Consider the following 27,529-nt stretch of genomic DNA (forward strand, 5'->3'; position numbering starts at 1 on the left):
CTGAGCGGTGCCGCTGATGCCTTTGAAGGCATGTGTGATCAGAGCAGAGGGGGGGGCAGGGGTGCAGAGGGGGAGTGCAAAAACCTGGCCGCAGGGCATTTAGCGTTTTTTTTTTTTTTCTCTCCCTTGCACTTGTGTTTAGCGGCGGATGGGAGTCGGTCTGGCAAGTGCAGCGTTTGGGGACATCTTTGATGTGCGCCGGTTTGGGCGAGGCTCACTTGCAGGGAGAACAGACTTACACCCGCAAGATGCACCCAGACGTCACCTAAAGGATGCATTTTACACATTGTTTTCACAGCTGACTTCTGAAATTTCGGGGAATGATACTGATGCCGTAATACTCATTTTTCAGAAATGAGGTTTTGGCATATTCAGAGAATGAGCTCAGCTCTGATGATATCAATCAGCGCACCGTGCAACTCATTACATCATTATTACTCATGCCGTTGTTGTCACAGATATGAATAGGTAGATACGGCAGTTGAAGCATACGCGGATTCCCGATATATTTGCTCATAAAGATGAAGCTAATTTTTACTAGCCCATCTGTCGCATGCCGCATTATGTGTTAGGAGATTTTTATTGGATTATATGGTTTGATTGAACCTTTTGGTGTTTAATTGTAGGTATTAAATTAATTGTAAGGCTGGGGGGAAGTTAACCAAGTCGGGTAAGTCAACTTACGAAATAAAAGTGTTTTATGTGGCAGCTGTAGAGGAAACTTAAACCTCGAAGCTAGCACGCTCTGAATTCCAGCTGCCTCTGTCCTTCCTGTGTAGTTTGCATGTTCTCCCCGAGCCTGCGTGGGTTATCTCCGAGCACTCTTGCTTCCTCCCACTCTCCAAAAACATGCATGGCAGGTGTAGTGAACACACTAAATTGTCCTCTAGTGTGATTGGGTGCATTCGTCCCTCGGTGCCTTGCGATTGGCTCGAAACCAGCTCAGTGTGTCCTCCGCCAACTGCTGGGATAGGCACCAGTAAGCCTGTGACCCTTGGATGAAGTAAATGTACAAAAATTCGACTCGGCAAGCAGACTTGGCGGCTACTCGACAAATGTGTTTTTATTAGGAACGATGAGATCCCCTAGCTTATTGTGGATTATAGCAGTAAACAACAGAAAACACGTTTCACTTTTTTTTTTTTTCTCCTCATTTAAGTGCTACAGGTTTGCGATTATAGGTGTAAAACAGTACAGCAACCATAGTGCCTACATTCTTATATGGACAAGGAATACGTTTGACAATTGAAAATACACTTGTATTGCTGTTATAGCTGTTGCTGCTTTTTTTTTTTTTTTGCGTCGTGGCCCGTCCCCTACACACACATACACACACACACACACACACAGCAGGATATGATGCCGCAGACATCAGTCAAGCACAAACAGCATAAAGCGGATTAAAGTACAGTTAACGTAGACGAGGTGAAGCCGCGTGTTTTCCGGTTCCGATTGAAATGAAACGTGAATACAAGTTGACTTTGGTTTGCAGCTATCTAGGACAAGACTGTGGCAGTTTAAGCTGGAAAAAATGAACCTTGTAGCAGCCTCAAGCCAATATGGACACTTTAAATTCACTTTCAAAACATTGTGGTGATACAAATAGCAGCCAGAAATTAATGTTGTTACAGTGTTAATCAAGAGAAAGGAAGAAAAAAAAAAATGGTTAAAAATCACTGTTAAAAATCCGGTACCTCGCAATAAATAGACGTTGTTGTTTTTTGTCCTCTTCTACACATTTCTGATGTATAAATATTGAGACATCAGTGTCTTTCACTCATGCAAAGACTTCTTTTTTAGGAAAAAAAAAACTGTACACTCAAAAAAAAAAATGAATGGATCACTTCCAGGTTTTCTGTTGGACTGAAACACAAGACAAATGTCAATAAAACGGGAGCTGTTGGATGAGGGAAGGGACTTCTTCTCAGGTTCCAGCACACAGGAACTGATTTTTTTTTTTTTTTTTTTTTTTTTTTTTCGGGAGGGGTGGCTGTCTGGAATTTTCCAAATGCTACTGTGCCAGACTACCACTGGAACAGGGTACAAACATAACGACTATCTGGCTGAATTTCAGCTTTTTTTTTTTTTTCTCCAGGCAACACAGGCCCGATGTTTTTTTTTTTTTTTTCTTCTTAAATCGTAAATGCTAAACTCGTTCAGTATTTGCCATCGCAACCACCTTTTGCGTGCGATTTGCGCACAAACACAACAAATTGTGTTTGTGGACCTGCAGCAGCAGGAGTGCACGTGCACGTGCATGTGTGTAACCGCTACAGAGGCAGGAAAAAAAAAAATCAAAATAATGTCGAAAAATGCCATGTAGTGGGATGACTTCTCAGAAGGACTCCTTTACACCCGGAATGCTTCTTCGCTAATTTCCTTCCACCAGACGCTAAATTGGCCCATCTGCTCGCCTCCTTTTCTTGTGCTCCGTTCTACATGCTTTTTTTGTCCTTCTCTTCACCGTCAGACATCATTTCTTTTTTGTACCCTCCAAACGTTCACTTCTTTGTGCTTGAGCCATTCGGAGCCACGTTCCCACCCCCAGAATTTTTGCAATATGGACGCAAGTTTTGGGACACGGCATCACTCTTTCAGTGCCAAGGACGAGAATTCTCAACTTTTAAAATAATAATGAAAATAATGAGTAGTAAAATGTTAATCAAATACATTTTTTTATGGTGGGTAGAACTCTTTGGCTCTGGGTCATGTTTATTTTGGGTGTAATTCCACTATCAACCACTAGATGGCAGCTAACATGAATTTGTACTGAACATGGTACACATTTCTCAATATTTTGCTATCATTTTATTACCGTGATATTTTTGCTTACGGTTATCACACTATGGCACTTTTTTACCGGCTCTAAATTTGAAAGACGGATGGAACCAGGAAGCGTAGATCAGCTTGGCTTTCGCTGACGGTTCTCGAACGTCAAATCCTTTTCAATTGGGCGTGATTGCGGGATAAAGTTGGTAAGATTGGATAAACAGCCCCGGATTGTTTTTAATATGATCACTCAATTTTGTCTGTTAATTTCTCGATTTCCGCCGGAGAAAACCGTCCCGCGTTCAGTCTCGTAGTTCCCACTCTATTGGGGCTTCCCTGTGGGTGTCCCAATACTTGTGCCCGTACCGCGCACGCTATCACATACACACCACGCTTGTCCATTATACATTCCGAGCAGCTGTTCTTCACAGGAAGTCCTTTGATGGGCGGCCGCCGAGGGAGGTGGGGGGGCGAAAGGGGGTAACCGGAGTCCACGGGTCAAACGGGGTTCTTCACCCTCACGAGCAGGGGCCAACGCAAGCGTCCGTCCCCATCGCCTCATCTCCCGCGTGACACATGCAAGTACTATCTATGCTAACTACTTGGTTGGAGGGAAGCAGGCGGGCAAAAAAATACAATAAAATTGGCGTTGTCCTTGACGGTGTCAGTTTAGCGTGTCTTTACGGAGGGAGGGAGGGAGGGAGGGAGCGCGAAGGACGACGAGCGTTGAAAGTCAAGCGGGGGCCTCACTTCTGGGTGAGATACGCGCCGATGGTGAGGCTGGCCGCCCCGAGCGCGGCCAGGCCGAACACGGCCTTGATGGACGGCCACGAGCAGCTGAAGACCGAGTCCCTCTGACGGTCGTACAGCTCCACAAAAGCGTCCTGCGAGCACAAATCACAAAACCGCATGCTCGTCAGCACAGTTTTTTTGCTTCATATTTTCTTAAGTGTTTGAGTTAAGAACTGAAGTAATGAAGTAATGAATTAAAGTAATGAAGTACTTTTAGTACCAATGAGAGTTATGTCATTGAGTACTAATCAATTTCTTTCAGTTAATTACGTACTAAGGTAATCCATTACTTTAGGTGCGTAGGTACCTAAAGTAATTGATTACTTTAGCACTTAGGTACCCTAAAGGGAATGATTACTTTAGCACATAATTAACAAAAGTAATCCGTTAAATTGAGACTTTATAACTGAAAATCAATGACATTATAAGATACTGCAGTAAGTGATTACTCCAGTACTTAATTACCTAGATAATCAATTACAATTACAATTACAATCAATTAAGTACTCAAATAACTTAGCTAAAGTAATGTCTTACTCGATTATAGTTACCTAAAAGAAAATGATTACTTCAGTACTTAAAACTAAAGTCATTGATTACTCATACATATATATATATATATTTATATATATATATATATATATATATATATATATATATATATATATATATAGAGAGAGAGAGAGAGAGAGAGAGAGAGAGAGAGAGAGAGAGAGATGGATATATATATATATATATATATATATATATATATATATATATATATATATATATATATATATACACACACACATATATGGCAGTGAGTGAGCAACTTATTGGATCTTTGATAGCCATTGCCGTCAAGAGTATTGAACAATTCAAGATGTTATTTGATTTGATTGTCATCATTTCCACATATCGGTGCCAAATGTCAAGTTTATTTTGCAAATTACAAATCATTCTTCTGGGAAGGCGAAATGTCATACAGCCATCCATCAAAAGCCGTCCTGTTATGAGTACGTACGTAACGGCCAACAAAAATCACATGAATAAACATTCGGCAGCAAAACATTTACCCGGAGGGCTTCGCAACACAGAATGAGTTTGGGGGGGGGGAAGCAACTGGCAAAACAGAACAATTATCAGCTTGACTGCAATCCACAGGAGATAAACTGCAAAAAATAAATGTAAATCCCTCTTTGCACACCCTCCAACGTGATTGTTGTTGTTACTGCAACCAGCGGTTAGACGTTCCACACTCGCCCACGCACAAGCTCAAAAAACTCACACGAGGAATATGGGAATCACCCCAAAAAAAAAAAAAAGCTCGTAACAGATGGTGCATTTTTGTGGCATTACGGTACTGGAGCACAACAAATAGTCAAGTGTTTTTCAAAGACGTTTGCGCCGCAATGACGTGCGCCCGCGAGAATATACTATCGACGTGTGTGTCACACACACGCATCTGTTGACGCATCCTGACAGCAGCAACAGCTGGACAGGAAGTCGCGGCGCAAAAGCCGGCGTCGTGCCGCACATCGGCTCCAAACAGACGGGAACGCAGTCCACTTCTTTGAGGCGTGTCAACGCCTTCTTATTATTTGTTAGCTTCTGAGGCTAATGGAAAACTACGGGTGTTTTTTTGTTTGTTTGTTTTTTCAAATGTACGTTGGCCTCAGCGTGACCCGCGTCATGACTTGACGATTCCGGCCGGAATGTCGCGTGATTCGGATGTGTCAGTGATTGTTTACGCTCCCTCCCAGCATCCATCTAAAAACATCTGGGCGTGTACTAACTTTTGTACGCATATTTCATTCTCACTAAGACCGGGTAACTAAAGTCGACCAAGTCGGGTCAGTCGACAATGAACTTTTTTGTTGCGAAACCCTAATCGAATCAAAGTATAGCGTTCATACTTAAACCTTTTAATGTTTGTTTTCAGCATTAAATAAAAAAATAAAAAAACTGTCATGGCATGAACAGCGGTAGGCTTTCAAAAAAATTCCAGCATGGATAACAACGCTTGATTCTCATCTTTCTTTTGAATCCTGCCTGAAGTCTTCTATATATTCAGGTTTTAAATTGCTGAGAAACAAGCATTCCGACTTGGGCTGTTTGTGCCCCCCCCCCTCAAAAAAAAAGTTCAGTATATAAAAGCTTGATTTTCAGCATTCACACACAAAAAAAAGAAGTAGAAAATGCTGTGCTACATTTATGGAACAAAAGACTATAAAAAGCCAATGTCTATTATTAATACGTGCTTCGGGGAGACAAGTATTTCCTGTTTCCCCCTCCCCCCCTCCCTTCCTGTCCCATGGCATTCTCAAGGCCGGGGGGTTAGGGGAGTGTGTTGGGGGGGGGGGGGGGGGGGGGGGGTGTTGGAGGTGGTCTGTGCGTGGGTGTCGCACAAATGGAAGTATCAGCAGTTCCTTCCAAATCCGGGCCCTCGGTGCCAAAACAGTCAGCGCTTGTGTAACAGCGCGGCATTTTCTTTTTTTTTATAGTTAACACAGGAGCCTTTTTGAGCACTTTTATTTTGGAAAACTCTCAACACCCCCGCCCCTCCCCTCCTGTTCTCCAGGATGCGGATATTAATTAGAGAACAAGCTGCTCCAGTCAGACCTCCAGCTGAGGGAAATGTTTCGCCTGGCAAAACTCAAGACTCCAGCTTGCGAGCGCATTTTTTTTCCTGTGAGGGGGGGGGGGTAAAAATGACATCCCAGTGGCGTCACATGACTGCCGATATCAGCTCATGACGCGTGTCCTCGACGCGACCTAGACAGACAGATTATCCAGTGTTCCCATCACAAACACAAGATAGCCAATTAAAATAAGAGGCTGCCAGGAGCGCTGATGGATGTTGGAGAAAAAAAAAAAAAATTCAGCGAGGGCACAGGTGGTAATAACTCCTCGGTGAGAGGCGGGAGAGGAGATAGGACCTTGGCTGCCGATACTGTAAGCTTGTCAGGTGGATGTCATAAGACTTCTGCATGCTTCACTTTTCCCTCCTGGAACTTTTGACCTACTCTGTTCGAAGCAAAAAAAACAATCATGTGACTTTGTGGAAAGATACGCCTTTTAACTCCTCCCGGCACACAAAAAAGAAATAAATGAGGTAAGGGGTTTTTGCTATTTTAGGTATTGTAGACACTTTTTTTTTTTGCCCTTTTTGTAGCGTATACGGCATTTTTTGGACCTAAAATGGATCGCCCCTAATTAAAGCGTTCCTATTCGTCAGGGCTTTGGTACCATTTTGTTCCACAGGTTGAAGCAGTAGGAGGAGCAGTAAGAACATGTGCTGATTTTTATTTATTTTTTCGCTTGTCAAGCGTGTGGTCTCATAAAGAAAGGCACTTAAGAAGATACTGTAAAAAAAATCAGTCTGTGTTTACGTCCATACCGGAACCTCATCATTTCCAAAGTCTACTTGCTGTCCCTTTCCTCTTGAAGTGACCTCCATTATGGAAATGTGAGACTTGGAGGAATCCTAATAAGCAGCTGGCAGCAGGAAGACACACATAAAGTTGAGAGGGAGGGGGGCGGGGCAAGGACAAAAACAGCAGCCATTATCACTGGCACAATAGAGCGCGTAAACTTCAATTCATCCGTAGCCCGCAGCAAACCATCTGCCTTTTGACAGCAGGTGTGCACCTGGGAAATGAAATCCAGTTAACGTTCCTCTGCGGTATTCTTTTCGGGGAGGGGGATCAATGCTTTTTAAAAGGTCACGGGAGTCAGGGTTGCCAGGTCGGTTGCCGGCACGCCACGGGAACCCTCGGAGAGACTCTACCAGCGAGGATTTTGGAGAGGGCCGCCTCAGCGTCATGGTTACCTCGTCGGTTTGCTTTTCCCACCGGCGGGCCGCCTCGCATTGAATTTTTCGCAGGATTTTGGACCTCCTCGGCCGGGCATCTTCTCGCAAGAGGCCTTGCGGGACAATAAATGAGTCATCTGCAACGCAACAAGCCTCGAGTGTGTGCGAGTGCGAGTGCGCGCGTGTACGTTTTGGTGGGTAATTGCAGGCCAAGCCAGCGAGCACAGCGAAAGGGATGTGGGCTAAAGTTCAGCTCATAATTAAAGGGACCTGACGTGGGCTGCCCATATTAAACGCAGTTTATTTCCAAAGCATCCGCGCATAATTCAAAATATTGCACACACCGCTTGTTGGCTGGCTTTGACTTCCTAATGAGCTTCCAGCTGACTTCTCCTCAGCTAATTAAAGTCAGACAAAAAATCTCAATTGCAGGAGTCAAGGGAGGGCAAAAACGATAGACCAAAAAAGATGCAAGCTCGACATTTTTTGCCTGTGCAATAGATTCATATTGATGCGAATATACAGTACTTATAAGCTATTTATTTGGTAACGTAAGAGGTTCCAGTTAACTCTAAAGGCACAATTATAACATTTTGGATGGATAGACGGATGGAAATATAAATGTAGTCCAGGGTTTGTAGTGTGTGTGTATTTTATTTTATATTTATATTATGTATACTCGCTTCTAAATTCTTCATGACGTGCACTGTTAATAATGATGTTAGTTTGGTACATGGGGCCTACACATGAAAATATAAGTAAATATACTCTGAATTGTAATCAATGGATCTTAGGGGGGAAAACACGCGGTAATAACTTGCGTCGTAACCCCAATGCAATAAAATAAAAAGGTTGTTTCAGTAAGAGTGGCAACGTAACATGGCGGCCTTATAACTTCAACCGCGACGGACTACTCAGTGTTCGTTCACTATTGCTCAAGGAAATTGAAGATAAGACCCGCCTTCTCTGCCTCTTATTGGTCGGTGCTCGCTACATTCGCCGATCGGATTGGTTAACTTTGGGATTAAGGGCCAATGAGAGGCAGAAAATAATTGCGAACTCGTCAGGTGCCATTTCCACCTGTTGATTGACAAGACGCTCGAGAAATGGAGAATAAACGTCTTTCAAATGAGTGGCGTGTATCCAGAGAATATACGGTCATTAAAAACATTATTCTCAGGTAAGTTTTAATGTCATTTTTATTTTATTTGCAATAGGACAGCACATTTAGAAGACAAATGCTGCCACATTTAGCAACTGCATGTGGAAAGTGTTAGCAAATTATTTCCTGCCAGACTGTAATGTTGAATCAAACCACAACAAATAGCCAGAAGTTGGTATTTAAAGGTCAAATTAATAAAGTTAGCCAGGTTATTTAGCCATAACTAATCTACATGATCTAGTTTAATTATATAGCAGCTGCTGGTGACTGGGAGTTGATTTTAGAGTAAGTTAACTTCACACCAATGGGGACAAATAGGACAAATAGGGGAAATTTTGCACCTAGTCGGCCAAGTAAACAGCAACGTTTCATTTATTAGCTGCAACGTTTTACAGTAGAACTGCTGAAGTGGTGGCCTAAATGTGTGTTTGGTAGCACACAGCTGGACAGTCAACGTCAGTATTAAATGATTTACCCCCGGGCGGAACTGATGTTATGAATACTTTGTACATACGGGGACTAATTCGATGGAAGGAACGCGTATTAATGGGAGCGGTATACCCACACCTCTTTGCATTTTAAAGTCAGTAAACTCCTATTTTGCCCCGTTATTCATGCTTTTGGAGTAGTCTTAATCAGCCTCGTGAGGACGAGCGGTAAGAATGGTGGATGGATGCGTGTTGCGTGGCCCGCCACTTGAGCTGCCATATGGCACGACACGGTAAGAGCAAACGAGCCGTTTTACTTCCTGGTGAGAAAGATCGGTACCATAAAACCCACATTTGATAAGAAATGTAATCGCCAATTTGCCCAACGTAATTTATATGCACATATTACACTGTGGAAAGTACTTATTATGTAACGGCACCTTTTAAAGTTGGTCTAAGACAATATTGAGGTCTAACCAGACTTTATTTTGTACAGGCACAGATCAGACCCCAGCAATCGCAACCAGAAGCCCTGACAGCTCGCAACCTGAAGTGTGCCCCAGACCGCCAGGTCAGAGCATAACCGACCTGCAATTTGCATTCCCCTCACGGTAATTTGATTATTGACAGCAAGTAGAAAGTAGAAATTATGGCTTTTTCTTGCAAAAAAAAAGAAGATTCTCCAGGCACCACTAAAGTGCTGACAAAAAAAGCACAAAATAATACAAATCTTAGAAATAAATACCAATAAAGGTTGCGTTAATTTAAAAATGAATACTGTTGTTACATTTAAAATAATAATACAATATAAAAAGTGTTAATTAAAATACTACTAAATATAAATTTGCTCATTTCACAAAACACACTTTTTTTGGATACTTGGAAATTTGGTGTTACAATTTTCCAGAACATTTTTGATGGAAATGACAAAACACGTGAACGTCTTATAATACATTCTTCCAACTTGCGGCCCAGTTCTATCTTTTCCTACTTTTTCCGTGTCCTAAATTCACCATTTCAAGTCTAAGCATGCACATACAGTCCATGCGTTCAATCACCATTAAGTGCAATGCAGACGCACAATGGCAGGAAGGCGAGTAACCTTGCAGCAAGGTCGATTTTCATAGGGTCCCCCTTGTGGGATCCCTTGACCCGCTGCCAAGGAGCAAGATGACCGAGGCGTTTGTGAGCGTGCTTGTTAGCTGCTTCCCCGATAGAAAGCGAGGTCATCATTTCTTTTCGCTACTTACTGCTGTCACCTCCAGAAACAAGATTGCATTTTGGGGCTTGAATCAATGGACAAAATGATGTACGTGGCATAAATAGAAGTGAGTCAAATGCTGATAAATGATGATGTCCCGCAGCCCGCGTGACCAGTGCAAAGGTCCAAGTGGGTCAGTAACCAGACAGTCACGGGCCCGCGCAACTTGTGCCTCCACCGCATTGTAAAGTTGAACTCTTTCCGCGCGGCTCGCGACCTCAAAGGCTCATCAATATTCAAATGTGCGTCAGCAGCATTTGCGTGTTTACAAAACACACAAGGACATTTTTTTCCCCCTCCCGTGGGAGTGATCCACTCCGCCGGAACACCAAACACGCCCACGCTCGCCCGGTGTCTATTCTATTGTCTCTATTATCATCTGATGTCCAACGTGAGATATTTCCGCTTTCCTACACACGTAAGAAATGTTTCCGTAGACGCTATGAAGCGGTCAGCAGTGTCTTTTTTTTTTTTTTTTATGTCTCTCACACCTCTTATGGTTACAACTTCCATTGAAGAAAGCCTTAATGGCTTATATTGATCCAACATGAAACAGACCGCAAGGTGACCTTTGGGGAGTCAGCGAGTATTATGGGATGGATGCAGTCTGTGTTTGCTCTCCTGTCACTTGTTCTCCCCCATCCTCCTTTTCATCGTTTACTTTCCCTCCCTTTAGCATGCGGAGACTATAAATCACCTCTGAGGCGCTCTTTCATTGTTTAAATCAAGGACCACTTGAGTTCCTGACCTTGAAATTGAAAGGTGTCAAAGACAAGGCCCTTGGGCCATATCTGGTCCATCACATGATTTTCTGTCACCTCATGAAGCAAATCACGCGCATCTCTGTTGTGGAATTTTGCAAAAATCTCGTCTCGTTCTCGTGGACTCAATCTCGTGAGGCAATCTAATTTCATAGGATTTTTGTCTTGCCCCATTCCTAGCGAATACACATCTAATCCAAAGAGGAAATTTTGACCCTACTCGGGCTTTTAGATGTTTTTGATGTGTGATATTAAAGAAAAAGCATACAAAAAAACCAAACTAAAATATTGCATAGATGTCAAAACATGTCGACTTTCAATATGCCATCCCTTGTAAATGCTTGCAAACGAAAGGTCGACAGGTACACCCTGCAAATGTCAAATTCAGCCCATGTCGGGCTCATTTACTGCCATGGAAACATTGTCAATTTTGGAAATATTGAAACCCCGATTTTTACCATGCATTTCTCCCGAGTTTTGCATTAATCCTCTCACCGTAAACCCGCGAACTGGGTGCAATAGAAATTTTGGTGTTGAAAACCCAAAACCACTGCGGGGCAAGCCTTTCAATGACTTCATCGAGTGGCTTAGCCCGACTACCATAATGCAAAGTTCATGCTATGCATTGTGGGACTTGTAGTTGACAAAAGATTACGCAAAGGCATTTGTGGAATATAATCAAAACTAATCGATGCCCTACGGGGGATATGCAGGAAGTGGTTGTAAGATCTTTTACTGATCCTAAGTGGAGGTGCTTTCAAGTTCATTTGAGTCTATATGAAGACATTAAATGTGCACTGATAGACACAAGCTCACGAAGATGAATTCAGTTGGACATCCTGCTTCGGCGCGGCTCTATAAACTGGTGCTTGGCTGCGTCTAGAAGGACCCGACGTCCTCCGCGCCGTCACTCGGTCGGAGGAGGAAGTCACTGAGACGAGTCGGACGGAAAGGCTTGAGTGCCGTGCCGCTCGCTATAAATAACGACGGGCTTGGGCTCTTAGCGCGGCGCTGACAAACCCAATAAAACCAGCCTCATCCGAGCTGCCGCTTTAGAAGACACTTACGCTGGGGCATAGTCTACATGTAGCTGGACTTCTTGCAAATGGGCCATAAATCAGTCATACTACTCTAATTATGACATCATATTCGTATTTCATAAATACGTAAATATGCAGTGTAGTTTCGTTTTGTACATTTTGTACATAAAGTACCGTATTTTCCGCACTATAAGGCGCACCTAAAAGCCTTTTTTTTAAAGAAGCTGATGGTGCGCCTTATAATCAGGCGCACCTTATATATGGATCAATATTGAGATTGGGATTGGTAAATAGGGAACGAAGTGATAAAGTAAGCTTTACCTGTTTCTTTTGTGTGTTTACAGTTGAACAAGGTTGCTCATATTGACATTGAGTTATTATGCTATTGAAAGTTTAGAGTTATTTGAGTTATTGTTATTACTTTGAGTATTACTATATTGTGAGTGAAAAAGTTTTAAAACATGTCATTAATTGAGTTAAGGTAATTAAGGTAATTAACCTTATAATCCGGTGCGCCTTATATATGGAAAACGTTTTAAAAGGTCATTAATCGAGGGTGCGCCTTATCGTGTGGTGTCTGTCGCCCCCCCAAACCCCCCCCAAAAAAATGTAGGCTATATATGTATGGCTGGGGCTGATGCCACTGAACATTTGGAGGAGTTGAAAGTAAATCTATATTTATACTTGACGATGTTATGACCCCTTTAAAATCGGCCCAAGTTGTGCGATAATAAGGCCAGGCTAGCAAAAAGTCCCCGGACACCCAGGGGTTAAGTAAACAAAGCCGTGTAGACGAAGCGTTTCACACGCGAAAAAAGGGAGACCGCGCGGGTTTAATGCGCCTTGCGGACAAGGCCCGAGGAAAACCCGGCTGAGAATTCATTTGCCGGTAAGTCGGCCCGTCCACCACGCTGGTGGCTAATGGTTCCCTGGCAAAGAGCGTCAGCTGCTTGCATGACGCGTTAGCGGCTTCCAAGGAAGCGGCCTTCTGCTGAGAAGCTGCGTGACGATCTGATGAGTACCCAGGAATACATCCGTGAGTCATCGGAGTGAATGAAAGAAGAATCTGTTAGCCAGTGAATGATCACACGGGGGCTAATCGCCCGCATCGCTTTAATTCGGCGCGTACGGGAAGCGAAATGCCAGCCGTGGAAAACAACTTTGAGAGGTGTGAGGCTGATGGCTTCAGATAGGAATGCCCTGATAATGAACCGTGGGAAGAAACCAGGTCGGCGCTCCCGTGACAAAAGACCAGCTCATGGGTGACGTTCTCCTCTTCTGACACCGGGAGCATGAGAAGAGACGTGGTTTGCTTTTCTTTTTTCACATCTCACAGCTCTACCCGGGTGTCTTGATAACATGCCTGGAACATTCTTCTGTTCGCAGAAAGAATTTGCAGCATCCTTTAAGAGATAATAAAGCTATGAAGCTATTAAACTCAATTTTCCGCTTGTGAATGTCATACGACCAAACTCCGATAACAGTTTAGCCTTGAGCACATGTGACGTCAAAATTCACCAAAATTCTCTCTCTCTCTCTCTCTGGTCATTAGCTTAACTTATCCAAAGATTTAAGTCTGTTATCAGACGATAACATTGATAGCACTTTACATTTAATGTTCACGTGGTAACACTGCAGCTCTGCTTACCCTTTGGCTTTGACATAATGTTGCTTGCTGCTTTTAACCATAACCCTAGAAAGGGTTCTTTATTGAGGCCGTTACAGTAATAGAGAAAAAAAATCTTGCTGTTTTTCTTAATTTAACTCTTGCTGGGCGGGCCAACTTTCTAGAGAGCTTTGTTTTTGTTTAAAAGCCATCACGAAGTGACTTTTAAATCACGTGTCCTTTTTGAAGGTGACTCTTGGTGACCCTTTTACCACCACGCAACCGCAATCTTGACAGCAGAGGCTGAAAATAGGCAGGAGTGTGTTTATTCGGGTGTAGCTATACTTGTGAGAACCCATTTGAGTTTTCTACCGACATAGTGAAGATTTTGGAGAAGTGAGGACGTTTAGGCCGGTTCTCGATTGTTCCAGCCTCTTTTTGAGGGTCAAGACTTGATTTTAGAGTATAGTTTTGAAATTATTTAGAGTCGAGGTTAGGGTTAAGCGATCATCTCTGATGATTGTGTGTGTATATTTGTGTATGTGGTTGTTAGGTAAGCGATTGTTCTCAGGGAGAGAAATAACGTCATTAAGGCTTCTGCATTTGTCGCTGAAATGCATTCAAGCGTTCCATTGTTGTCGCCAAAGTAACATAACAGTTCAAGTCTGACATTTTGTTTAAAACAACCTATTCAGGGAGCGATTGCTCAACTTTTTATTTTTTATTTTTTTTAAGTTCACTTCGTGTAAAGTCACTTCCTGTGCCAGGCGCCCTGGAATGACATCATCGTCTGGTTTAAGCTGGACTGTGGTAGGGCCAAGTATGGTTAAGTCAGAGTGTGTAACTAGGGAAAGAGCGCAGGCGGGCCAAATATGCGCTCATAAAGCACCGACACAAAGCAAAAGAGGGCAGAGTGTCGTAACTAAGAGATTTTCTGTTTGTTTGAAAGCATTTACTGCCATCTAGTCCGGAGAAAAGTTGACTTCTCCAAAAAAAAAAAAAGCATGGTCTTTGATGGAATCCCGACTTGGCCCTGTAACTCAGAGAGATCCGCCAAACGAGCGGCGCGTAATGACATCTGAAAGAGAATTCAACATGTCGGACGAGGAGAAAGTCAACAAACATCAAAGTTGCTCGGTGTCCTCTTTCATCCGCGGAGAACCGGGCGCGGTTTCAGGTTTCAGAGGCCCCGGTATCCCGAACGGGACGAGGGAGAACGGACGGGCGCCGTGAGCGGAGCGCGGCCGATCCAACATCTCAGATGTCCGATAATGTCGCGGAAGACAATGGAGCGTTTGAGGCCGGGCTCCCCCGGGTGCGTCTTTGAAGTGGGAACAGAGGAGTCGACGCGCTCTGAAGAAACTCCCACAATGCCGCAGTCCAGGCACTTCTTATTAACGTGCTTTCAGGCCAGCAAGCAGTTCACTTTGCTGCCCCTTTTATTCTGTTTCCAGTGGCACCGGTTCAGGAAAAAAAAAAAGTGTAGGGTATGAAGTACATTTGTGTCATAGTCTTTGCTATTGTACAAATCTATTCCAATTGCCCTTACTCACAAGGGCGAGAGAATGACGTCGTCACTGAGTAAAGTGACACATGTTTTGGTTCTGTTCTGATAATCACAAGCTGAAGGCTACGACGGCCGCCCAAGTTTGGGGCCTGGCCACCCACATTCTTATCCACGCATTTAGAAGAGAAGTAAGGAGTGTCATATAACATTTGTTCCTCCAAAGACGTGTGGAGTAGAATTCAGGATTAAATCTTGAGAAATTGTTTTTTTTTCTTTTTTTTGCTGCCTGGGTGTGACAGTGCTTTGATCCTTGGCAGATTCCAGAAAACTGGGAAGCTAAAAATTTCCATTTCTACTTGCAAACAGACTACAATGAGAAGAAATTTGACACCACCAACATTTTCACTGTGGAAATTAGAAATTGGAAGTCCCCAACCAGCGCATTTGGGACCTGGCGGAACAACGGGACTAACCAAAATCTACATAAACCCCCGCAACACCTCCACCCTGTCAATGACCTCATGAGAGGCAATATTAATACAGGGTTTTGCCAAAAAATTTGAAGGCGATTCTGATTCTGATTCCCTCTTCTTTTTCCATATCCATACACTTTTTGAAAGGAGCCACTAGGGCGGCGCTAAAGAGCCAAATGGTTGCCGACCCCTGGCTTAGCCTTTACTTCTATTGCTCTTCTTCCGATATTTTTCGGCAGACTAGAAAATGTGGCACCACGCTACCTCCCGCAGGTTTGTGTTGGTATAACGGCAAACATCAGGTTCGAGGAGGAGACTTCTCATCTCGAGTACACTACAACCTATGAGCGTTGTTAGGAACACAATTTTACCCCCCCTTTGCCATGTGCGCGTTCGCTCACGTTTTTAAAATCGTGCACCCTCGCATCACTTGATCAGCGTTCTTCAAAACGATCAGATGAAGCGTGCCGATCTCCGCCGAGATGTTCCATCCCCCCTCCCTCCCTCGTTTCAGTCGGAGGAATAGTTCAGCGACCTCTCTCAGGCAACCAGCTGATTTTCATGGAGAGGAATGCCAAGAATGCGTTGATGTTGGGAAACAAACAAGCGGTTTGATATGAGCGAGAGGGAACGAGATAAGCTTGTCTGCACTTTTTACGAGTGATGTCACCAAATACCTTCATCTAAACGTTCTTCTGCGATGAACCGATGCCGTCTGATGCCATTCGTTTGACACGCGCTCTCAAACTGCGCAAACAGCCTCATCGTGACCTTCATCATAGGTTAAAAGAAAAAAAACAAGCGGTCGACGAGTAATTGGTCACCTATTGTGGCGGCCGAGGTTTGCAAAAGTCCATCATGTGTGGGAGGAAGCCTTTCTGCCTGTTTTCTAAATGCCATTAGTTGGGCACTTCCTGTTGCGGATGCTTCTGTTGGTCAAAGGTCAACCGCAAGTCAAGCAGGAAAGACGCTGTCGGAATACCAGAGGTGATGGTCTCCAGTCACATGACTCAAGTATACTGATTTGATGACTGTTGACTCGCTGGGCAAAAACTTCTGATTTTGAAAGATCGTAGTTGACTTTTAATTAGTATTGATGAGGCTGGACTTGAACTTGACTTTGTAACGCGCTTCAAAAACCACTCGGTGGAGAAAGTGAAATGTGCGTCCGTTGCGTTTACCGTTTGAACATCGCTATTTTGAAAATTATAATGTGCCGTTTATCGTTGAAGAAATGTTTTTTGTGTGTCGTGCACTCTGTAGACCGGACCCTTGTACGCTAAGTTCTAAGATCAGAGCTGGACTGCTTTGAAGACAAATACTTTTGGATTCAAGTTTTCTCTAAGTGATTAAAAAAAGACTATGGCAACATGCTGAGTGTAAAACTCAGTACGAGAAAACGTACGAGACTCGTCGATATGCTAGCTGTGTGAACTGAAGCTAAGCTAGCTTGGTTAGCTTGACGGCTTCAGTTATGCGTTTAATTGAGGAAACAATCGAGTGAATGATCAGACACGAGGGAGATGGAATTTTCAGTGGCAATTTTACGACTTTGTTTTCAAGGTTTGTGGTTTTTCCGCTTGCACTTGTCGTGACCCCATCGTTTTACCCTGATGTCGTATTGATTCGAAAGGATTTTTCCTTGCGGGAGGCCGCTTGCGTACATTACTTTTCAGTCAGCAGACACATCAGCTGAGAATCAGATGATTGCTGTTGAGTCAGATGACTACAAACCGATCAACTCGTCTCCCGCTTTCTTTTCCTCGCCCGGCGAGAAAAATCTCAACCGTGTGTCCGATTTCACACTTTCCGACCCGATGGTCGCGTTAGAGCGAAATAACTCAGGAAGCTGACTGCATGAAGCCGTCGCTTGACATCCATTTGCGAAATAATCACCTCGTCAACCAACTTTGCCATAACTGCAGTCTAGCTCATTTTTAACCTCGAAACCTCAAGTTGGAAACAATGTCCCTGGGAGTCCATGAATTTAAATCCACATGTTGTGTTGTCTTCCAGTATTTCCCAACCTTTTGTCTTCAACGAAGCGGATGGATGTGCACGAATTAAAATTTAAAAAGCAGCAAATGAGGCTAGACGAGCAGGCTAGTTCAATTTTTCAAATTGTGTTCATTAAACAGAGAGAATAGATTCTTATTAGATTTTTTTTTTTTTTTACAGCCGCGTTCCATCAAATGTGAAAGACAAATGAAGCATTTATAGGTCAATTTGCAGACTTAATTAGAAGGAGGTGGTTAGACCCGCCTGATTCTTCCGCCCTCGTCTAGACGGGCCGACACATCCTCTCTACGGCGAAACGGCAAACGGATCAAAGTGTCGGAAGAAGTTGCTGTGACGGAAAACAAGCGGCGGCATCCCTACAAGCACCCCGTATTGTCAAAAAACGCAACTCAAAATAGCTCGAAGGGGGGGAAAAAAAATCAATCTGTCAAGTCCTCTGGTTGCCAATTCCCACCATGTTCTTTGAAGTACATGGCATTATTTGAAGTTGCAACGACAGACCGACAAACCAATTAAAATGTGCACTTTGAAATTGATGCCCCCTGCCCGTGTGAAGGACAGCCCCCCCCCCCTCCCCATTTTTGACGATGGGATGAGTTCAGGGTCCCTGGATTATACTGATTATTCAAGAAGCTCCAGAGACATTTCAGATGTGCATATATATATATATATATATATATATATATATATATATATATATATACACACTGTACTTTCCGCACTATAAGGTGCAACGGATTATAAGGCGCACCCTCAATTAATGACATATTTTAAAACTTTTTCAATCACAATATAGTAATACTCAAAGTAATAACAATAAAGTCAAATAATAACTAAACTCTCAATAGCATAATAACTCTGTCAATATGACCAACTGTAAACACACAAAAGAAACAGGTAGAGCTTACTTTATCACTTCATTCCCCATTTACAAATCCCAATCTCAATATTCATCCATATATAAAAAAAAATAAGGCTTTTAGGTGCGCCTTATAGGGCGGGAAAAAAATTTATATATATATATATATATATATATATATATATATATATATACATTGCATATAGGCGAAGTGTTTCCAAATAACTGCGTGTCCCTTCCAGAATTTTAGCAATTACAACGCCCAGCCTCCGTAAAAGCTCGTATTAGTAAACGCAGGATATAAAAGCTGACTTTGATACAAGCAAGGTTCTTCTTTGACTGTGCCAGCATACTTAATGGAGTACATTTAAACATCCAAATCAATAGATCATGTCGATTGAGAAGATATCTGAGCAATGGCTGACCTCACTTGGCGTTTTCTGGACAGATCCCATTTCCAGATGCTGCCAAGGGCACACACTACCCGTGCATTTTGGAGAACAATAATAACAGCATACTGTTGGTAATGGCCAGTGTTGCGCCGGGAAATCCCAGCTGTGCTACTGATACTGTATGCGTGTGTGTGTGTGTGTGTGTGTGTGTGTGTGTGTGTGTGTCCTGGCTCTAAGAGAGGGAGTAGGTACCCCGGGGCCATCTGCTCCCTGCCATGCTCACATGTCACACTGTGACAACACGGCATTATTGATTCACACCGCCACATCCGTTTGTGTGTGTACCGTCACTGTGTATGTGCAAGTGTACACACACGCACGCCATTTGTGGACAGCAAATAATTGATTTGCACCAGCACATCCGCTTCTGTGTTTGCCGATGAGTATATGCGTGCGTGCGTGCGTTTGAACTCTTTACAAAGTTGAAAAGGGTCAATGCACCGCAATAAATACATTCCTGGGACAAGGGAGACGTATTATGGAAAATCCACTTTTCACATTGTATTTGCCAGTTCGAATCTCTGCTCACCCTGAGCGGAGTTTGCACGTGCTTGTGCGAGTTCTCGGGAAGGTTCCTCAGCTGCCTCCCACATCGACAAAAATGCGCGATTGGTTCATTGAAGACTCCGTGTTGTCCGTGGGTGTGAGCGGCGTGTCATTTGCAGCAATATCTCGCTCGTCGTAGTTATTCGAGTTGGGTAACATAACTATCCTAGTGATGAATGTAAATCTAGGTAAAAACATAACTTGGGGCAGGCGGAAGTAAACTTAATACATGAACACACCCTTGCCTAGGACAACCAGAATGTTAATTATCAAGCTAGCAAAACAAACCTTTAGCATCCGGTTTTAGTTCATTCTCAGACTAGAGAATTCCTTGTTGTTTTCACATAAGACAACAACCTAATACATGTTACAGAATACAATATAATGTTGAATTAATATTGTTTAATAGGTTGTGTGATGCACAACGGATGGACGGTCAAATTCACTTTATCTCTTGGCCTAGCTTGATAGCCTTAGGTAACATAGCATAAGTCAAACAGCATTGTGTAATGTGGCGCAGGGCAGCATAAAAGAAATAAATACTTTAATACTCTAATCTCATAGGAAATTGGCGTAACATCTCTATGCGTAACATTATATTGCCTAATATTCAAATAGCATTAGGTGGCAAGGCATTGTGCATTTTGAAGGAAATTCATGCAGTTTTGTGGCTTAGCAGTGATAGTGTGAAGTAGCCTATTGTGTATTGCAGCGGTTTCAAATATACGGCCCGTGGGCCGGTTCTGGCCCACGAACGAGGTTAATCTGGCCCACTAAATGATTTTATAAAGTATGAATTAGCTGTTCTTTCAATAATTTAAAATCTATACTGATTAATGATTAACAGTGATGTTAAACAAATAACTCTGGTGTTGTTTTAAAGTTACATGAATACTGTACAATAATTGTATTGGTCCGGCCAGGGAAAAGATTCTTTCCTGTGCGGCCCACAAGCTAAACAGGTGTCAGAGTTTGACACCTCTGGTCTCATGTAGATGAGTTATGACGAATCTGTGTCATCAAGGTATATTTTAAACCGTAAATATGTCAGACGCTCTATGTTGTGAAGTTTACGGTGTTTTCGAGAGTTGAGGTTCCTTTCTATGATGACCGGCCAAAGAAAATGGATCCCTCAAGTAGTAAGGCCTTGTATTTTTTTTTTTCTCCTCCACGTCCTCCCTTCTCTAAGGGCCCGTCTTATTTGCATGCATTCACGGCCCAAAAACGGCAGCACATCCAAACAACAGCCTAATACCCTGAGACCTGGCTGCCGGTGTCAGGTAACATAGCGGATCCCTGAAAAATGCAGGGACATGCGAGAGGCTTCTAAATATAGAGGCGGTAGCATCACTTGCACCTCTCGCGCCCGCTTAATTGTCACGTTATGCGGAAACCCCGCCCCCGTTCGTCGCGCCGCAATCATTATGTTCTTATCAAACAAAAACAGCGCCTTTAAGTTGAGGTGGGGGGGGAATAAAGCAACCTAATGAACCATCCCAGACGACGGATGAAAGGCTTTTCCACCTTTTCCCGTCACGGTGGGAGCGGGATAACGAGGAGCCCGCTGGGAGGCCGGCTGACTTTGCCAGTGGGCACAACCTCGTGAGCTGCGCGGCATATCAATATATATATATAGAGCAAGGTTAAATGATTCTTCCGTTTGTCTGTTTTGAGGACAAACCCCCACAAGGCCTTTGAAAGAGCTCTGATACAGTTCGGTATATGCAATTAATTGCTGGTGCAACAGTTGACCAGATGGCCCTTTTTTTTTTTTTTTCTTCTTTAGCTTTTTAGCTGACAGCAAAACAGATTGTTTCGTGGCTGCAGTACAATATTTCGAAATGCTTACTCCCTACATTACTAAAGTGCCTCAGGTCCTGCTCTTCTCAAGAAAAGTAAATGTTAAAAAGTATCTTTTGTCGTCAGTAGAGCTCAATAAACGTCAATTGTCGTCAATGGCACTGAATGAGTTAAAAAAAAAATCTTTGGTCACATGTTTTTAAGCAGGTTGAAGATGAGCAAAAATACTTGGTAAATTAGAACAGTGCATGCCGTATAAGGTGCCGCTACGATTAGCCAAACATTTTTGGTGCTAACAACGATTGCCGTTAGCTTTAATAGATTCATAATTTTCGATGTTAATCGGAATATCCTTTGTCAAATAATGAGGTTGCATGGGACATAACGCAAGGAAGAATTTTTTGTCGTCATCGGAGCCCAATAAACGTGAACCAAACTGATACAAACGATATTCCAAAGAGGAGGGGGGCAAAATTATTTTTCCATTTTTCACTGCATTCACTGAACGAGTTCACCGAGCATACTTTATGCGTTATTTGAACGAGACCCTCTTTTACCCTAATATACGGAAAACCAAAATCTGGAATTTCGCACCTGGGATCGAACGTCTGACCAGTAAAGACGTATAAACACGTCTTTGGCATTGAATGAGTTTATCATCCGTGATTACTGCCCTGTACTCACCGGCACACTCATCTGCGCATACCGTGTGGATTATTCGACATCGGCTGGGTTTGGCCGTCAAGCTCCAGCTGACAAAAGAGCAAGAAGGTCCACACCCTTCATTGGCCACTCAGGAAAGCAACACCCAGCTCGTCTCCATTATTTATTTACAGTCTCGCTTCCCAAGTAGACATTCCTGCGGCTCTCCCGGGGAGAAGGCCCGAGAATAGTCACACGGGAACAGCAACACAAACAAAAACAAATCACTAAATCTTCCTCGACATTACCCCGGCAGCTCTTTATGAGGTGGTGCCCAGGTGCATAGTTGTGACGCGTTCCCCTAACAACTAGGCGCGTTTGGAATGTTCGGAGCGGGGACAAAAGCGGGTGGATTGCGCGCCGGTAAGAAATACAGAAGAAGAAAAGGCAAACCCTCCTTGTTTTCGCACGGTTAGAAGGTAGACGTCCTCTAGTCCCGTTTGTTAAGATGACTGACGGCTCAGACGATCAAACTGACTTCAGAGGAAAACAACAAAAAGAATCTAGATAGCATCATTCCAAAGCGGGCCTCATCCTTGGACCGCTACCTCTTCTGAAATCAATTTTAGGATGAACATCAGCAGTTTGCCTCGCCTATATGAGGCAAAGAGCTCGTAAATGAAGCCCTCAAAACTGTCATCAAAAAATCACCACTACCTCGCTTCCATTTCCAAGATGTTACCGTACAGAAACGGGATTTCCTCCAAAGACGGCAACCAAAATTAAATTACAGAGTAGACTGGACATAAGAAACGCACTTTGGGTGTCATCGTCTCTCATTACCGCGAGATGGAATTGGCTCCTTCAAGAAAAACAAGCGCAGCGCGCCCGCTGGGAACGACTACGCCCCATATTGTAGTGACTTGGATTTTTAATAACTTGTTTTTATTTGTTATTGTGTCAGTTTATGAAAATGTCACTTTGCGTGAATCAGTTCATGGCGCAAAAACAAAAAAACCTGCTGCTCTAAAGTGCAGTGCAAGTTGTGAAGACAGTTTGGTATGGTTGTTTGGACCACCCTTCGGCAAAACACGTTTCGACGACGGTTCGATTCGAAAGTGGGACGACTCCATTTAAATGATTCGACTCCGTTTGAGGGGCTATGATGCAATTACGTTTTTGCTGTCATTTTATATTCAAATTAGTGAGCGCTTAGCACGTTGGCCTCACAGTTCAGAATCGCAAGTTCAATTCCAGCCGGCTCCGGCTTTCCTGCATAGAGTTTGCATGTTCTCCCTGTGCCTGCATGGGTTCTCTCCGTTCACTCTGGCTTCTTCCCACAATCCCAAGAACTTCATGTTAAGTGTATTAGACGCTTTAAATTGTCCTTAGGTGTGATTGGGTGTATGAATTGTTGTTTGTCCCTGTGTGACCTGCAATTGGCTGGCAACCAGTTCAGGGCGCCCCCCGCCTACTGCCCGCTGAGAGACACAAATGTGACATTTGCTCTGAAAATATATCCCTCCAACAGAAGGCGATTTGATATATTTTTCGATATACTTTAAAATGAAAAGCGTCAGTTTAATTCAATGCACTCATGTCTGTTCTGTTCAATTAAAACCTGCTTTTTCCCCATTCAAAACGTTTTTGCACCCCCCCCCCCCCCACCTCCCACACAAGTATTTAGTGTATTTGAAGTGTCAACTGATAGTAACTGCGATGTAAGAGGTATAATTCTTGCATCATCTTCACCGCATGAGTTATGATAATGTTGGTGTTGTGCTTTTAAAGTACAATGTACCATTTGGTGATGCGTTGAAGCCGACTAGACTTTCTAGTCAATTGATAGAAATGTCAACAAATGCCGGTTTTGTTACTTTTTGTGTTTATTCGGCTTCTGTGTTTAGGCTAGCGCCGTTGGCAAATCTTCTTCCTGTTTACATTCTTGTGACTCACACGAGAGCAATGTCGCGCGCTTTGTTGTGATGCCTTTTAATACGCTTGGAATTTTGACTGAACATGAAACCCGACCGGGCGGGACGCGGACATTCCTTACGATGCATTTTCGAGTATTTCCATTTCCTGCGCTAGCGATATCACAATAATACCAGGAACTGCGATGCTTCTTCCTCAATATGATCATGAAAGTTTTTGTATCATTTCATCGCTGCGAAAAAAACACAGCCGGAGCTGCGGTGGCGTCAAAGCAATGGAATTCTACTTTGCGGAGGGTTGGCCTCCCTCCTCCTCCTCCTCCTCCTCCTTCTGAATTCCTCAGACAAGAATGTCTGGAACAAGCCTCTTTGTGCTGGGAGGATCTCGAGGGGGGACGTCAGATCTCTTCACCCCAGAAAGAAACTCTTCATGTCAGGCCGGCCCCGTAGGACGAACGCTACAGTGGACAAAAACATGGCGGAAAAATGGCAAAGGGGCCGAGGGGTGCGGTGGGGGCTTTAAAGCTCCACCAAGCAACACTATCTAATTTGCAAAAACTACCCCTACGTTTCCATGGAATTTGGTGGAGGAATAAGCGATAAGCAAAGACCAGTTCAATTTTTGGTGACTCAATCCACATCATTCCAGCCGAGTAGTGCCGGAACCAAGCGGATCCGGGGCCAGTTTCCATCAGTCGTAACCGCGGGCGCGCTCCGGCTCGTCTTTACTTTTGCGATTACTTCCCGGGATGCGTTTGGATGGAACTCACTTGAACGGCGCTGGGCGCCCGCCGACGATGCGTTAAATGGTCCAGGAGACGCAAATTGGAGATAAGTGAGGTTTTTATTTTGGCCCTCCCGCGAGTGTTTAAATGCGCTTCCTTTGCGAGTTTGCTTCACCGCCACTCAACGTGTCACCTAAATGGAGATTAATGACTTCCTCCGCCAACCCGCATCCACTCTCTCGCTTGGAGGGGGCGAGGGTTGGGCAGGGTAACGTGCGAGGCTCACCTGTCAACTGCCATCAACGTGCATCTAATTGACCCCCCCTCCCCCCTTCCCCCCGCAACCCCGCATTGAAACAGACCACCTGGCGGCTCGCCGCATTCTTTTCGGCAACTTGATCCAAGTTCGTTAAAAACGGCACTCGTGCAGGTGCATTGACGATTTAGGGTCACGCTGAAACGGTAACAAAAGATACTTACGCAATTAAAATTGTGATTTCCGATATATAATTTTTTTTTTTTTTTTTGGCGGTTTACATTTGTTTCTTTGTTTACGTTTTTTCTTGCCTTTCCGGGAGCTTGCTTTTGCGGACTCTTTGAGACTTGTTTTGTGATTAAGATCTATATAAATGCATCCGACTTGACTAAAAAAATAACTTATGACACAGCCCACAATGCTATTTGAATTCCAAAAGAAATAAAGTGGGAAGCAATTATAGCGTAGCTGTTGCAAAACCGGTAATGTGGACTACTACTAATAATAAACAGTAGTAGATATGCAAAGACGCAGACTTCGAGCTAAAATAGCAACAGAATGTCGCTGGAGAATAAAGATAGTTTTGTTTCATAAACAAAAATGTTTGTCTCCTCTTTCTACTTCGTGTCAGCCTTGTAAACGGATCACGCCAATGTCCTCAGGATGGACGGCTTATTTTAGTTCTGAATGCTGTATGCTGCGGGACCAAAGGCCATAATCCAAACCTTAAAAGAAATGCTTCATTAACTCACCTTATCTTTAAAAACTTTGAGGCAGCAGTTTTTCAAAATACCCCAACTACAACAATATACGGTCCGATTGTTTGATGGATTGTTTTCTGGAAAACTGATGAAAGAATGCAAGAGCCCCTGATATATATATTTTTTTCCATATTTTTTGTATGTGGCCCACAGGGGGGAAATTTTGGACATCCTTGCACACACACACTCGTCCTAGAAAATTCTGTGGAACAAAAAGTGCAATGGACTCAGCAGCTATTAGCGGCCGCTCCTATATTCGGACTTAGTTGGTCCTAAAACAACAGGAAACAGAGGGTGTCTGACAGACAGCTGTTTCCACGCCACTCTGGCGTGTCAAAAAGCTTGATTGGCCTCCAGCTCTTTTTAAGAACAGCGGAAAACACTAAAAAAAGACACCAAACAACACATTTATGCCACCCCACGGAACTTATGAAGGACAAATCTGAGCGACTGAAGTTTCATCCTGATTGTGTGTCATTTGGCAGATGGCGCATAAGTACCTAAATAAATAGATGGAATCCCTCCAAAAAGGGACAAATGTGCCACATTTTTTTTTAATCCACACAAAGCAGATTAAAGATTTAAAAGAAGGGGGTCAGTTGATGAAGCAGCACTACTTGGAACAAGGAAGTGATGCTATGTCTGCCCGCCTACCCGCCTCAGAGGCGGATGATTTAGGGGCAAAAGTCGGACTACACCCTGGAATGTCCGGGACATGTTTCCTTTGTTAGTACGCTACTAATGATCTGCCATTTTGATGTCAAGAGCTGGCGAGCGCTTTGATGCCGGATGCCTTGTTTTAAAAAGTTACTACCTCAATATCAACATGCTAGCAAAAACGAAGCAACCAGGTGGAGTCAATGCCCAAGAGCTGTATTAGATTAAAAAAGACATTTTGTAATGTTTTGTTTACAATTTCAAGCTGTGTTTTGGGATGGGTGAGGGGAGTGTTTGATGCTACTCCACTGCCTTTCATTCTTAGTATCAACTTTAATGATGGACAGTCACCAGTAGATGGCCTCATTGTCTCACTTTAGATATGAAATTGTCAGGTTCACCTGTTAGACGTTTGCTAGAAACTATATACAATAATAGGAGAAAAGGCATTCGTTTTAGCTCATGCATGAGGAGAACGGAGAAGGACTGCATGAGTACAATTTAACAGCTCTCTAAAGCAACCTCTCCGAATCTTTTATTTGATTCACTAGTCTCTAATCACATGAAGGTTCCCGTCCTAGAAAGAACAAAAAAAAAATGGTCGGAACCCAGCGTACTTGTCCTTGCGTGTATCTATGATTAGTACATGTGTGGCAAAGCATTCTGTGCGTCAAGACATTCTGCAAAATATTTTGTTGATAAGTGATGTGGTATCTGGTCACGGTTGTCCTTCACATGGCAAAGTTCGAGGGAGACACCTTCTCATTGCAAACATGGTTTCATTGCAAGCAGTGCATCCATTCTCGCTGCAAAGCTTTTCTGAATTGCAAGCGCTATCTTTACAATTATTCTGATGGAAATTGAACATAATATCTTGTGGCTCTCATGCTGATATATATGCTAATACTATATATATGCTAATGTGCATCCAACAAAAGTTGACGCATCTCAGGAAGCGTAATCCAAGATATGGTCTACGAGTGTTGCTTGAAAGTGGCACTGGATCTTCGCCAATCTTAGTGGATCATGTCAAAAAAGGAAATCTAGTATTCATCCAGCCCCCATCAACTGCTCTCCAGCCTTTAAATCAAAGGTCAGGTCAACTAGCACACTTATGCTAATGATATTACAGCCCAGAAACATTATGGACATAAACTTCGGATCATCCACCAAACTGGTCATAGATTAAGATAATCCCGACTAATCCACTGGATGCTCTCCATCTTTCTCTGCCTCTCGCCGCCATCATCTCCCAGCTGCAAAGCACACTGGAAGATGACCTA

The 27,529-nt window shown here is 43.4% G+C and overlaps 1 protein-coding gene and 1 long non-coding RNA gene across 2 annotated transcripts in view; one reads left to right on the top strand and one right to left on the bottom strand.

The window, feature by feature from the left end:
* Positions 1-1,037: 1,037 nt before the first annotated feature.
* Positions 1,038-27,529, bottom strand: part of bcl2b (BCL2 apoptosis regulator b) — a 29,011-nt gene continuing 2,519 nt past the window's right edge. Inside the window, exon 2 of the mRNA XM_088428644.1 lies at positions 1,038-3,653. Within this exon, the coding sequence (XP_088284770.1) occupies positions 3,516-3,653 (138 nt within the window). The 3' untranslated portion in view covers positions 1,038-3,515. The remainder of the gene's footprint in view (positions 3,654-27,529) is intronic.
* LOC148414381 (uncharacterized) overlaps positions 8,937-27,529 on the top strand; it is a 28,347-nt gene continuing 9,754 nt past the window's right edge. Inside the window, exons 1-2 of the long non-coding RNA XR_015867365.1 lie at positions 8,937-9,240; positions 9,444-9,518. This is a non-coding gene — a long non-coding RNA (uncharacterized LOC148414381). The remainder of the gene's footprint in view (positions 9,241-9,443; positions 9,519-27,529) is intronic.

Source organism: Hippichthys cyanospilos, chromosome 12 (assembly GCF_059441005.1).
Source record: "Hippichthys cyanospilos isolate Australia breed blue-spotted pipefish chromosome 12, RoL_Hcya_1.0, whole genome shotgun sequence".
Taxonomy (NCBI): Eukaryota; Metazoa; Chordata; class Actinopteri; order Syngnathiformes; family Syngnathidae; genus Hippichthys; species Hippichthys cyanospilos.